The 15,238-nt window shown below is 39.3% G+C and overlaps 1 protein-coding gene across 6 annotated transcripts in view; it reads left to right on the top strand.

Annotated features, from left to right (window-relative positions):
- LOC124431969 (Krueppel-like factor 6) overlaps nt 1-15,238 on the top strand; it is a 301,934-nt gene that overhangs the window by 268,478 nt on the left and 18,218 nt on the right. For 4 of the 6 annotated variants that reach the window (XM_046980403.1, XM_046980405.1, XM_046980402.1 and 1 more), the window contains one exon: nt 14,830-15,003. In XM_046980403.1, coding sequence (XP_046836359.1) covers nt 14,830-15,003 — 174 coding nt within the window. Of the gene's footprint in view, nt 1-9,070; nt 9,397-14,829; nt 15,004-15,238 lie in introns of those variants that run through there. The other 2 variants (XM_046980406.1, XM_046980404.1) reach the window with 2 other exon arrangements.

Raw genomic sequence — 15,238 nt, 5'->3', positions numbered from 1 at the left:
TATTATCTATATCTGTTCTTCCCTCCCCATACCTCATTCAGCTCGTCTCTCCAAAAGCAGCTCTCGCGTTACGAGACTCTCCCTAGCATCGGGAGCATCGAGGACGAAGCGATGCGCTTACAAGAGGGTCCTCGAGAACATACCGTTATATGCAATGCGAATAAGAGGACGGACGCTTTGGCTCGCGTAGATTAAAACTTTCTCTCTCTCTCTCTCTCTCTTTTTTTCTCTTTCTCTTTCTCTGTACAATCAATATGAAGAAGAAACGTGAAGTGAACTTTCGAATGAACTAAACGAATATCTAATCCGTTCAATTATTATTATCTTTCTTATCGTTACAATAATAATTTGAATTCACTCAGAGATATGGATAATTGTGATCCTTCGTATTTCGTATTAATTTAAATAAGATAAAAAAAAAAAAAAAAAAGAAGTAAAAAAATAAAAAAAGAAAAGAAAAATTCCAATCCAAGAATCAATTTTTTTTCGTTTCTTTTTTTAAGCTCGACGTTCGATTTTGCAATAGAAGGATAGATAGGTAGATAGGTTAATAAATATATAGTCCAGCGAAAGGAAAAGTGTTGGCTGGCCTTGATAACAGCGAGAAACGTTTAGATTTAGCTCGATAATGATGAACTTTATATCCGAGAGAACGTCGGTGTTCTTTTGATATATGCGCATAATCTTTTGAATATACCTAATATTGACTTAGCGGGAGCAAAAGTGCGCGCGCAAATTATGCATCGGATGTGAGAGCGTGAGTAAAAAAAAAAAAATAAAAAAAAAAAAAAAAATAAAGACATGAAAAAGAAAAAATAGAGGAGAAAAAGGAAAGGAAAGAAAAAAAAGGAAGGAAAAAATACGGTGCGGGGAGAAAGGGGGTTTATAAAACTAACGTAAGCGTTCGTTAACGAGCCACCGCCAGGGGTACTTCGATGAAAGGAGAATGGAGTTGAAACGATAAAAATTGAGTTTAATTTATGAACTTTTAATAAAGTAAATTGTGAGAGAACGAAAAATGGGCCGAGTATGCTCTCGATCTCTCCTTCGTCTTATTTCTGTCTCTCTCTCTCTCTCTCTCTCTCTGTCTGTCTGTCTGTCTGTCTGTCTCTCTCCTTCTTTTTTATCTCCGAGTCTATTTTTTTGCGGTACGATTAAATGATTCGCGGCGTCGCCATTAAAGAGTCCCTCGAGCATTATCGAAGTCTAACGATTTATCGAGGATCGATTAAGATCGAACGTATAATTGCTAGGGGTCCTTCCCAAGCTCCCTAGCCCCCTAGCCCCCTGGTCCTCACTAATCCCTTTCAAACTAATTCTTATAAATTAACAAATATTTTACGTATATTTGATTATTATTCGTAAGGCCAAATACTAACTTTTATCTTTTATCGTATTCGGAAGAATGAGAGAGAAAATATGGTTTCGGATAAATCATTTTATTGGAGAAACGCCAAAACTTCATCGAAAGTTTTCCTTAGGAATACGAAATGTATCATCGCTTTCAACTATCATACATGACGTTTGGATACGGGAAAATCAAATCCTCCAGGAAAAGTGAAAGATACGTAGTACGTCGGCGTTGATATATTCGAAATACTAACCCAGATTTTTATAGAGGTCGTGGTGGGAGAAAGGGAGGTAGAAAGGGAGGGAAATATTTAGGAGAACATATCGGACATTTATCGTAGTTCAGAAAAATAGAAAAAAAAGAAAAGAAAAACTTAAAAAAAAAAAAAAATAAATAAATAAAATACGTGAAACATTTCTATAAGCATCTTTTATATACGAAATAATAATAATAATAATATATAATTCTCTTTGGTCTGATCGTATTTAAAATATAACCGTGTTAATCGGGCCTTCGGTGTACCATATTTGACCGGTTCGTACCGAACTCGGCCATATTTTAATTAAAATTATCGCGATCTATCCGCGTAACTCGAAGCCGCGTACGCTGCTGTTCAACGTCGGCACGGTGATTCGTTAAAATCCACTTCTCGCGTTCTCCTTTTAATTGCCCCCTTTTCCAGAATCTAGCCTTTCCGATCCAATCGGAGCGTTCTACATTCCCGAAGCCACTACGCGCGTTTTCGAGGAGATTCGCGAGAAAAGTTCGATTTGTTCTTCAATTATAACGGGTGGGAAGATTTTAATCTATTCAATATCTGAAATATCGTTGAAACTATTCGTGATAAGACAATGTTACAAAATGTTTCAATACAATAATTCATGGATATATGGATAATACGGCATATACGATGTATCTATAATTATAGAGAATTAATATACAGAGTTAATTATAGATTTAAAATATTTATGTCTTGTTTGCTTATTTTTGTATTTTTCTAATCTCAAGTTGCCTTTGAATTTTTCAACGTTATCGATCAGACGATATAATACTCAAATAATTATTCATTATAAAAATTGTACGATATCGTTATTAATTTGATAAATTCGAAGTTGGTATTTGGGACGGTTTTATTAATATGGGACACCCCGTATAACGCCTTCTTCTTATCCTCGCTTAAAAATATCCTTGTTCTCGGAGAAGTTCTCGGAGCAGTAATGCGCCAAGAGCGAGATTATTATCGAATCCGTGGTATGCGAGAATTAAATCGAGCCTGTTTTATCTTTCCTCGAGGCGTTTTAAATTTCATCGGGAAGAAAGAAAGAACATTAAAAAGAGAAAAAAGATGAGGAAAAAAAGGAAAAAAAGGGAAAAAAAGGGGAAAAAAGGGAAAAAAAAGGGAAGTAAAAAGAAGAGTAAAAGAAAGGAAAAAAACGACCTTTTACTTTTCACACCTTTTAATAAGTCCAATGTGCGTGAGACTAAAACTCTCAAACCTTATTCCTATCTTAAGGATAAGTTAAAGGGCCGAAGCGAATAGAAGAAGAAGAAGAAGAAGAAAAAGAAGGAGGAGGAGGATACATCGCATAATAACCGTAACAAGGAACGATCGAGATTTTATACTTCAAAAATCCATTCCCATAAACAACTCTGTCTCTTGTGTCGTCCGGATTCTCGAAGGGAATGGACCGCATCGGAAAATGGTCAATTCGATGTGGATCGGGAGAAGGGGGTTAAGGGAATAAGGATGGATGACGTTTTACGTTCTTTCGCAGGAATAGTTCGGAGAAAGAGATTGAAGATAGAAAGAACAAAGAAGAAAGAAAGAATAGTGGATGGAAACAAGAGTGGACCAGAAAGAGAGACAGAGAGAAAATAATAGAAAACGCTCGGTAATCTCCTTTCCATTCTTCCTCTCGTAATTCGTGAAGCGCAATTTCAGAAAGGAAAATACACAGAAGGAGGCGTGGGATAACGGTAGGAGAAATATATCTATTTTTAGATTACTCTTTTATTCCATCGCCCTGGCTGGCCAAGCGCGAGAGACCGAGTGGCCGTTATCCATTTCACGAGCACCTCTTTCTCTCTCTCTCTCTCTCTCTTTCTTTTTTATTTTTCTCTTCTCTAAATGGAAGAGCCGAAGAACGCCGCGGAAAGTCGAGCACGCGCGTCTCGAGGGTTTCGCCTCGCGTCCTCCACCTCGTTTTCGTCCTCCGCGTCGTCCTCCTCGAGAGCAAGTCGAGCGACTTAAAGTTATGGCCTCTGGCTTCTTCTCGTCGCATTTGAACGCTGCTACGAACTGTTGCGACGGACTCCAAGAAGTTTTCCTTTTCTCCCTCTTTTTCCTTTTCTTTCTCTCCATTTTACTCTCTCTCTCTCTCTCTCTCTCTCTACCTATCTATCTATCTATCTATCTATATCTCCGCATGTGGTTGTGATTTACGTGATTCTCCGACTTACTTACGTTAGCCAGCGACCTTTTCTTCTGATTTTTTTTCCAGTTTTTTATTTAAGTCTCTCTCTCTCTCTCTCTCTCTCTCTGTTTTTTTTCTCTATCTATTTTGCTCATTCGTTCGTTTTCAAACTCTCTCTCTCTTTCTCTATCTATAGCTCTATCTATCTATCTATCTATCTATCTCTCTTCATCTCGGTCGGTCATTCGTTCGTTTTCAAAGTTAGCAAAAGCGATCGATGAACGTAGTCATAGATATCGATCACCGTCCCCACCTCACCCCACCGAATGATCATCCGGTGCTACGAAATGCGATATCCATTCGACGGATATCCATCTGCTATTCAAATACACCAGGATAAGAGCGTCCTCCTACCTAGGAGACGAGGGATAAGGTAGTGGAGAAAGGCAATGACGATGGCAAGGATAAGGGCAGGGGGACATCTTGTTGCTTTCGCCCAATACGATTTATTCTACGCGACGCTGACATTCACGTAAAATTCCTTGAAATTTATAAGAAGCGCTCTATTAATACATCCTAGAAAACTTCATCTATATATATATATATATATTGTAGATCCTAATCCGGTAATGTACTACTCGAGAGATTCGTTTGAGGAAAAAATACAATTAGAAAGAATAAATATAGATATACATATCATACATGTAGATATGTAAAAAAATTAATTGGAATTACAGAGATCGAATAGTATCGATGATCCTTCGCGTTTATTATTCATTTTCTTTTTTTTTTTTTCTTTACAACCAAACAGAAATCGAGAGAGAGAAAGAGAGAGAGAGCAAGATAAAAGAAAGAATGAAAGAGGGAGGTGGAGGAAAAAAAACCGATCGTATCGATCGCTATACTTCTCCGATTTCGATGCGGTACGGAACGGAAAAGGTTTGAAATCGATCGTTACATGCAGCCCCCGTTCTCGAATAGGATGTCACGTCACCGTGAAACGTGCGATGCAAGCTCTTTCTCTTCTCTCTATTTTCCCCTTTCCCTTCTATTATCCTCACCACCATCAGTACCGTCCTCTCTCCTTCCCTCCTCCTCCTCCACCATCGTCTTCTCTCTTTCTCACTCGTCCTGCACTCATCTCTCTCTCTCTCTCTCTCTCTCCTCCCTCTCCCTCCCACCGTCTACGTAATCATACGAGCGTGAACCATACGTGAAACGCACGTTCTCATACGTCGTGAGTTCTCCTACCTCCCTCCTTTTACCCTTCCTACTCACTCTCACCCTCTTCTCCTCCCCCTTACTCTCGCTCTCTCTCTCTCGCGGTACTCCTGCTTCCGTATGACATTCATAATGTCTATCTATTCACTCGACCGAGCACTGCCTCTGACAGCGTATGAATTCCAACTTGAATATGTATTGTCGGTACTAAATTAATATATACGGCCGCGAACGCGCTACTATCCACTCGTTTCCCCTCGCCTTCCAATCTCCCTCTTTCCGCCACCTCCATTCTTCCTCTTTCCTCCTCCCACCTCCCACGACTTCTCTTCTACGATTCTCGTAGTTGCTTTCTTTCTTTCTTCAAAATTCTTCTATTTCTTCTTTTCCTCTTTTCTCTTTCTTCTTCTTCTTCTTCTTCTCCCTTCTCTTTCTCTTTCTCCTTCTCACTTGGCCCGGGTACGGCTCGAAATGTAATTTAATAATGTCTACCGTCACCACCACCATCACCACCACCACCGATCCTTCGCGATTCAGCAGCGCGGAATAACGATTTTTCCAAGGAAAAGCAGTAACTCCTGCACACCGTTAGACGCACTAACTCCCATTTCTTTTACTCACGTCTCTCTCACACACATATCTATATATATATATATATATATATATATATATATATATATATATATATACCGCTCTTCTCTCGTTTTTTTCTTGTCTCCGAAAGAGGGAGAGAGAAAGAGAGAAAGGAAAAGAGAAAAAGTAAAAGGAGCAGATTCAACGAGGTTGGATGGGCGCATTATAATTCCTTCGTTCGCACGCGTAATCCGTTCGCTCGTTCGTTTCTTCCTTCAACGGATGAGTTGAAATCGGAGGATTTGCGAGAGCATTCGCTTCGTCGATTAAAATACTCTCTTTCTCTTTTCTCTCTCTCTCTCTCTCTCTCTCTCTCTCTCGCTCTTTATCTTTTACATTCTTTATCTCTTCGTGTCTTCTCGTTTAACGTGACGATTCGTTGAATATTTGTCAGCGATTAGATGCGTTTCTATAAAACAACGAGAGGTAGAGGAGAATTTTTCTCTCTATATCTCTCTCTTTTTCTTACTCTCTTTATTTTTCAATTTATTTATTTATTTATCTATCTATCTATCTATCTATCTATCTATCTATCTCTCTATCTATCTATCTATCTCTCTATCTATCTATCTCGTTTTTCTTCTTGTTCGGATCGCGAAACGCTTCAAAGAGCATAAAGATAAAAGAAAAGAAAGAAAAAAAAGAGAAAGAGAGAGAGAGAGACAAGTAAAAAAAAAAGAAAAAGTAAAAAAGGAAAGAGTCGATCGATGAGAGGCACCGCCACCGCCGCCGCGATCGACGACGCGATGGCGAATGTCTGACGTTACAGTTCGTCAGATACGGGCTGCATTTCTACACGCCTCATTACGCAGATTTACAGAGAGAGAGAGAGAGAGAGAAAGGGAGAACAAGGAAACAGTGAACTTATCGGCCCGTACGCGAATATTCTCTTTTTCTCTCTCTCTCTTTCTCTCTTTCTGTCCCTCCTCGAAGTTCCTTGAAGAAGAAGAAGGTGGAGGAGCAGAAAAAGAAGGATGAGGAGGAAGAAAAAGCGAGTGGAAAGATGGAAGAACTAGAGTAAACGAGAAGGATGGGTACGAAAAAGAAATTGCACTTTCAATAGTACACCTACTCTTTGCGGGAGAGAACGGGGAGAGAGAGAGAAAGATATAAAGAAATAGAGATAGAATGGAGAATTGCTAGGTGGAGAGGAAAAAGAAGAACGCGAATGGTGGTGCTACTTACTTATACTTCCCCATACTTCCCGTCCCGTTCCATCTTACTTCATTTTCATCTCTTTCTCACCACTGAGATACCTCGCTCTCTTTTCCCACACTGACACGTTCGAACTACTCTTAACATTGACGATAAAATCCTTCGTGTATGTTACTAAGAATGATCGACTACCGTCTTATGGCATATCGACTATAATAATGCATATATATATATATATATATATACATATTTATATTTTTTTACATATATACATATTTATATATGCATATTTTTCATGATTCAGGTTATACATTAAAATACATCAAATATGATAGTATACGCACATACCGGTACGATAAATTATAACTCTGACTATCCCCTCTTTATCGTCTAGAAAGGGAAGCTCGAGCATTTTTATCGTAAAAGAGCCACTCTAATGCTCGCGCCTATGCTACTTCCTACTACTCCTGGCCGTCGTCGTGTCGAACGACTCGAGAACTCGTACCTCTCACCTTCGCTGCTTGTCATTCTCTTTGGTCTTCTCTCTTCCTCTCTCTCTCTCTCTCTCTTTCTATCATTCACTAACTCACTCACTCACTCACTCACTACTACTCCCCTGTAGCCATTCTCGGTCGTCCTCTTCGCGAGCGAGGGTGCAAGGTATGACGTATTGACACCTCAGCCCACTCATCCTCACCATTTATCGTGAATAGACAGCTCGAACTACTCTGCTGAGCTCCGACGAGCGGACATGGCGGATACATATTTCACGACACGAACGGTCCACGTCGATACGTTTTACTCTATCTCTATCTCTCTCTCTCTCTCTCTCTCTCTCTCTCTTGGTTTCTTAGTCTCTTGGTTTCTCTATTTCTATGGTTTACGTACGAATACGAGTTTAGCTTGTGTATAAGATCGTGTCTTGATTGGTCAAGTCACGAGTGTGTCTCTTCTTCTTCTTCTTCTTCTTCTTCTTCGTCGTTGTTGCTCGCCCATCTGGACGTATTCCAATCTCGTTTTCATGTGAGAAACCGACAAGATCCATTAATCGTTTAGACGTGTCTCGAAAGGAGAAACGCTCACGAGAAATATTACGAAAGGCGAAATTGAAGGAGAACGTATATACATAAATAAATAAATAAATAAAGTAAGTAAGTAAATAAGTAAGTAAGTAAGTAAGTAAGTAAGTAAATAAATAATTGAATAAATAAGTACGAGGTTGGTTATACGTCGATGATGCACGACGATTGGAAACATTAAAATTCTTCTTTGATATAAATCCAACCGAAGTAATTGCATAAGATCGAAAAACGAAAGGAATATATTCGTGGGTTACTTACTTAGTTACTTACTTACTTACTTACTTACTTACTTACTTACTTACCTAGGATTCGATCGATCGAATAATAAGCTTTGCCGAAGAAAAGTCGTATTATTTTCCTCTTCGTTGATTTTATCAAAGGAAAAGCTAGTTAGTTTTCTGCGGTTCTTCCAAGAATTTGAATCCTATGATCCTTGGCACCGTTCCCCTTCTCGTGTTCCAAATCTTTCGCGAGAACTGCTCATTGCTCTTCGCTTTGAAGATACTGCTGACAAGAAGAGAGAGAGAGAGAGAGAGAGAGAGATGTTGAAATCGAGAGAAGAATCGTTCATGAAAATAGGAGGGCGTACAAGAGAAGGAACCTCTCCATTCTTGTGACAAGTTTCTCTCTCTCTTTCTCTTTCTCTGTTCACAAAGGAACTGCGGAGACTAATAAAAATCGACTGTTTGCTTAGCCACTGCTATTACGTGCCAGTACGACCGATCGTACGTAGGTAGATAGTAGGTAAGTAAGTAACTACGTCCTCCCTCTCCTTTCTCTCTCTATCTATCTATCTATCTATCTATCTATCTCTTTCTCTCTTGGCAAACTCGTCGATGGATTTACGAGCGAAGAATGGAAAATTTCTTTGTAAAGGTAGTCTTACGTCTACATTAATCTAAAACATTAGTATCTATCTTTTCTGTAATATATTAATCGAATGTAGAAAGATAAAGATATGATTAATTATAATAAAATTGAAATTAAAATTGTTTCCTCCTTCTTAAGATATTATCGCCTAATAAACGTTCGGTCATTCAGGAATAATGAATGATACTTAATGTAGTAATATATTCATCTAACGTCGATAAATGGTTGATGTTGTTTATTTGAGATCGTATAAATATTATGTTACGTTAGATTAAATTAATCCCCGTTGGTTCGTTCGTTCATTTTTAGAAAGGCAGGTGGTTCGTCGCTTTACCGAATGAACCTTTATATCAAAGAGAATTTACTTTGCCGTTACTGCGCGTTTCTGGATCATTCTCGTAATCTTACAAACGGTTACAAATTGCCGGTTAACGAGCTTAGACGCATGGTGGTTCTTAACGAGATGACGTCACAACAATAACAAACAATCGCAAATGTCTCGTTCTTGGCTCGTACGAGAACGACGACCGAGTCGAGACCTTAACGAGACCGACTGGTAGAAGCCCGCATAGCAGCGTTCTATTGGCTGGACAAGAGCCGGTGCACTCGAGGCATCTGTTCGGGCATCGTTCGTTGGCGAGAAGAGGACAAGAGAGCCACTGAATTAGTCGTAAGTCACTCAACCACGGCTTGTTAGCGTCGTTAACCCTGACCCCGGGACATCGTCTCTCTCTCTCTCTCTCTCTCTCTCTCTCTCTATCTCTCTCTCTCTTTATCTCTGTGCGTATGTATGTGTATGTATATACGTATGCTGTGAGTACCGTCATGGTCTCTTCTGCTGCAGTTTTGACTGAACTCTCCTGTGCTCATTGAACCAAAGCGGTTACTTGTCTCTTGCGATATTCTTTCGTTCTATTCGTTCAACGTACGATCGTGAATTCCTAAGAAACATCCGTAAAAATATCGTCGATAGTTTCATTAACTTTATTAAAAAAAAAAAAAACGAAGGAAGTATTTCAAAAATCTTTCATAGCTAAATGTTTTTTTACAAAATTATGTTATATAAGTAATCTTTTATTATTACTGCTTATCGTCATGTTCTTGAAAAAAAATTTTGTTTTTCTTCCTTTTCTTTTTCTTTTTTCCTTCTTATTGAATAATACTTCAACAGAGCTATCCACCATCTGCGGTTATATACGACCGCAATGGTTTCTCTTTTTTTTTCCTCTCCGTTTTTCTTTCTTTTTTTTTCTTTTTTTTTTTTCTTTTTAGCGAATTAAAACGACGATCGAAGCTTAACATATTATGTCTTAGCTCTCGTTTTATAACTTTTCAACTTTCTTTATATTCATGTAACGCATAATTCTGTATTCATACACAATACAATACGTACGTGTTATCTGCTTTTATCTTGAATCAAATCTACGTTAATCGTGGTTTAATATGACTAAATTAACGAGTATATATGTATGTGTTTGTGAGTGTGTGTGTGCGGGCGCGCGCGCGTATGTTCGTAATAACGTGAAATAACAAGGAGTGGTTAATTCGATAAAAATTCAATATTCCCGATCATAATAAAATTAATAATAATGAACGCATATTCCGTAAGTATATATTATATACCCGAGTAATTAGTCGTTTAAATAGTATCGTCAACTTCGACGTGCCAATGTCTACTCCGTTATCTCCGTTTTTGGCAAAAGCCCCTTCCTTTCTTGCGATTTTACGCGGCATAATAACTCAAAACTAGACTATATATCCCATTTAATCGGGCTCGTTCGAAAGCTCGAATCCTTTTGGAATTCACCTGACACCACCCACTTAGTACGATGGAAAGACTTGCGACCAGAGAGAGGGAAGAGATGGGAAGGGATGGAGAGAGGGAGTCGGTCGGTCGGGTGACAAAAAGGATAAGAGAAGAAAAAGATGGATGCAATAAAAAAGAAAGGAGAAGGATGAGGAGGAGGAGAAAGAGAGTGACGGAGGAACGTCGTCGTCGGCTCGATCGAAAATTTCGAATTGGTTGAAAGAAGAAAGAAAAAAAGAGAAAGAAGAGGCCGTAGTGGAGAGATGGTAAAAAGGAAGAAAGAGCATGTGAAAGAGTGAAAGATAGAGAGAGAGAGAGAGAGAGAGAGAAGAGGGAGGGTGGGGAGGGGGTAGGAGGTAGAAAGAGAAGAAGAGGAATAGACGAGGAATGGGGGTGAAGGAAAAGGCGAGATAAATTCGCGGGTTTACGGCGCCCTTAAAGTTGCGGGAATCTCTTTAACGACCTGGCAGGCTGCCACCGGTGGATAGGACTACGTAGGAAGAAGAAGAAGAAGAAGAAGAAGGGTAGAAGAGGAAGACTGAAAAGCTACGATGGTCATGCGTCGCGTTAATTCGTGGTCTCGCGCGCGCGCGGGTGCTCGCATCCACAAAAGTAGTCCTGTTCGGGTTATCATTCATTTTCTCTCGAGCGAGCCACCGGCTCTGTTAATGACAGTCTCACGGAATTATACTGCGGAACTTCGCGTTTTCCAGTGAAATTGCGAGAAACCGAGTATACTTATGTATATATGTAGGTAGGTAGGTATGTATGTATATAGGTATGTATGACAGGTACGTGGGAGATACGCTGAGAGAAAAGGCGAATCTAGTTCGTAGAGAGTTCTTCGAACAGAGAAGCCAGAAGATTACCTACCTCCCCGTACTCTCTCGCGAACTGGGTCGCCTAGCTTTTTTTTCTTCTTATTCTCATCTTTTTTTTCTTTTTTTCTTTTTTTTATTCTTTTTTTCCTTTCTCTCTCTCTCTCTCTTCTCTTTTTTTTTTGCTTCTCCCTATCGTTCTGTTTTTCTCCACTCGTCTCGTTTCTTCTTTTCTTCTTTCAACAATTCCCCTGCTCTGGCTCTTCTTAATACACAACACGTAAACGCGTAGGTATACCACTCGCTCGTTCTCCAAGCTTTATCTTTCTCCTTCCACCCCATATCTCTCTCTCTCTCTCTCTCTCTTTCTTTTCATCTATCTATCTATCTGTCTCTTTCCTTCTTTCTTTCTTTCTTTCATTCTTTCAACAGTCTCAGACTCCCTGTGTCTCGAAAGATCACCTAGAATGATTCATTTTATTGTTACCACCGAGCTTTCTTTCTGAAATCGTTACCGTCGAACTATCTCGACGGAGTGACTAACGCGTGAATCGAAACCACCCCGTGCGATAACGTAGGAGAAAGGAAAAAAAAAACTCTGGATATTTCATATGAAAGTGGTATATACGGGAAAGGGGATCTCGATAAAAGGCCTCAAGAAATCGTCCCTTTTCCATAGTCGGCCTCTTTCTCTTACTTCATTGTTATATAGTTTCCTTTCCTCCACTCCCTTCCAATCCTTATACTCCATGTTCCCTTTACAACCATCGTTCTCGTTTTCTCGACTATGTCTTGTTTGTTTTTCTACGGAAACATCGAGATTATTTTGCTCGTCGATTTATAAACGACGCTGTTATCCTCGAGAGTACGTCGGTCGGCTCGCGTTCTGTACGAGGGTGCCATCAAAAAAATTCCACGACCCTGAATTCTCTCTCTCTCTCTCTCTCTCTCTCTCACGCACACACACATACACGCGCACGTGATAATATTTTTTGTGGGGAAAAAAAAACATGGTGTTCGCTGATTCTTTCTTTTTGTTCTTCTCTTCTCTTTTTTCTATTTCTTTCTTTTTTTTTTTTTTTTATTTTTATCCAAGAACACCGTGCACGATAATTCTCTCTTTAGAATTTTCGATGGCAGTCGTAGGTCATATATTCGTAGACACTAAGGAACTCCGTAGTGGGATCGTCTAAAAGCATAATGGACGATTTCACGAAGAGATTCTTTACGATATTCTGGCGCGTTCAAGAAAACGGCCTCGCGGCCATTGTGATAGAATCACGAGGGGGCGCCCTTCAGCCCCCTTCCCCCTTTACCCTGTAACTTCCTTGAATTATTACGCAGTTTCGTATTTAATGGACCCAATGGCAAAAAGGACGAGTTGGCCAGTGGCTTCTTCCGAGAATATAAGAGTCGTAAAGCTAAGCTGGCAACTTTTTTAAGCGGAAAGCTCTTGGTTATTTTTCTTTACTTTTCTTTTTTTCGTAATCTTCCTTTTTATTAGAAATAGAAATATCGTTGGACGAGCGACGAAACAATGAGAATTGGAATATTACGCTGGCCAAACGGGATTACTTTTGAACGAATAATTAAAAACTCTACCGCAGGATGGAATTCTGACATGTTTTTTCTTTTTCCTTTTTTCTTTTTTTTTTTCTTTTTTTTTTTTTTAACTTTAGATCGTCAGTACACTAACGAACATGTTTCTCTACTTTTTTTCTTTTTCCTTTTTTTTTTCTTTTCTTTTTACAACTCGTACAAAACTTAATTTCGTACAACGTCATCGGATCTCAATGTATCTTATTTACTTAGACATTTCGTAACAACCTGTAAACATTGGGAATGAGATGTGAAGAAGGGAAAAGAGAAAGGACGAGAAGACGAGAAGAAAAAAAAAATAAGAAGAAAAAGAAAAAGAAAGAAAATAAAAAAAAGAGTAAAAGGCAATAACGCTGAATTTATGCAGCGGCATCTATCAAGAACAGACTGTTACCAAGACTCTGATAAAATTCCTTTTAAGATTATAATAACGTCGTTAGAGAGGAGTTCCTTTTCTCCTTTCCCTTCTTACCCTTTACCACTTCTTCTTCACCTTTCCAAGGAAAACTTTTAATCGTGAATAATGGAAAAGTCGGGCAGAGCGATTATTTTCAACGTTGGATGAGGGGAATCAAAGGGCATCATGCACGCTCTTGAAACTTGGTCGTGGCGATGTCTTATTGTTCCTGTTAAAGGATCCTTGTCGAACAAGAAAATGGACGGCTTTTTCAGCGCTTTCTTTTTCGACGCCACGTCGAAAATTCTTGTCGTCACCGTCGTTGCTTGACAAAGTTCGTAGAAGAAGGCGAAAAGGAGAAAAGGTGGTATCGGGTAGGATGGAAACTGTGTAGGGGAGGATGAGAGGAGGTGAGATGGAAAGTTGAAGAAGCAAAGAGAAAGAGAAAGAGAGAGGGAGAGAAAGAGGTGAGATGATGGTGAAAGAGGAAAAAGAAGAAAGAATCGATAAGCGCCGTGGCGTTTCGCCATCGTCGTCGATGCTTCTCCGTGCTCGGATGATATTACGGCGTTTGGTCACGTTTCCTATTTCGTTGGTTCGATTAGCGTTACGATGATTGGGAAGCGACGTTCGATACCGCCTTGCGGTATTTTGCGGTATGAAGGAAGATGATGATAATCATGGACCGGGTGATATTCTCCGTTGCTGCATATATCGAACGATCCTATCTCGTTCTCGTGTTTGTGTTGTTCTTGTATTTATAAGAAGAGAACGACTGGTTCTTCTTACGACGAACACGTACTTGCACGAACCAATCAGAGGGATGTATCGTACGTTTCTATTCAACTTGTCAAATTTTTCAACTCAGTGGCAAATATTTTTTTAATAGTTCGTTCGTTCGTTCGAATTAGTGATTAGTTTGAAAAGATAAAAGATTTGATTGATATCGGATAGGAAAATATCGATTAATCGGTTTTGTTATAAGATCGAAAGGAATATGTTCCTTTATAGGTTGAACACACACAGGCACCCTATCTTGGAAGAAAGTCAGTAGGGATGCTGGCGAGTCGTATAGGACTTGACTAGGTTTAGGGCGACGTAATCTCATTTGGGGTTATGGTTGTTGCACAATTCCTCGCAGTAGGTAGTATAACTTTGCACTCTCTCGAAGGAACTATAGTCCAAACTGGCACAGCCTACGGGACATAGACTACCAACTTTGCTAACTTCGGACTAGTTACGTCGACGTACTTCTATATACATACATGTATATATATATATATATATATATATATATATATATATATATATATGTATACAGGAAGTTGAATGAAATAGACTATATATATTTTTCTTTTCTTTTCATTTCCTTTTTTCTCTGTCGCTCGATAACGCGAAACGTCCTATAGTAACTAAAAAACATTCGAAATCGCTAAGAAGTTATCCATCCTCTAACGAACCTTTCTTGTCTTGTACTTTCAGACATGCTACGAGATGGAGAGGTACCTGAAGGACGAGCCGAAGTTACAATCGTACAAAAAGTTGCCCACGGAATTGGACACAGCACCTTGGAACCTTTTCAGGGCGCCACCTATTTCGTGGACAGCAACAACCGGCACCGCCAATTCACAATTCGAGTCCCCAATCAAAATGGAGGTGAGTTACCGTAAGAATGATATCAATCAAATGAATTTCATTATCCCCCCTGCCCCTCAACCTCCCATTCAACAACAACTATTTCTATTCAACCACCCCTACCCCCGCCCTTTGAAATTTTCACGATTCAAGTACAAGCTTTTTTCTTTTTTTCTTTCTTTCCTATTCTTTCTTATTTTTTTCTTCTTTCTTATTTTTTTCTTCTTTCTCTCTCTCTCTCTCTCTCTCTCTCTCT

Source organism: Vespa crabro, chromosome 23, assembly GCF_910589235.1.
Source record: "Vespa crabro chromosome 23, iyVesCrab1.2, whole genome shotgun sequence".
Classification (NCBI taxonomy): Eukaryota; Metazoa; Arthropoda; class Insecta; order Hymenoptera; family Vespidae; genus Vespa; species Vespa crabro.
Note: the sequence above shows the minus strand (reverse complement) of the source record. Positions and strands in the feature narration are given on the sequence as shown.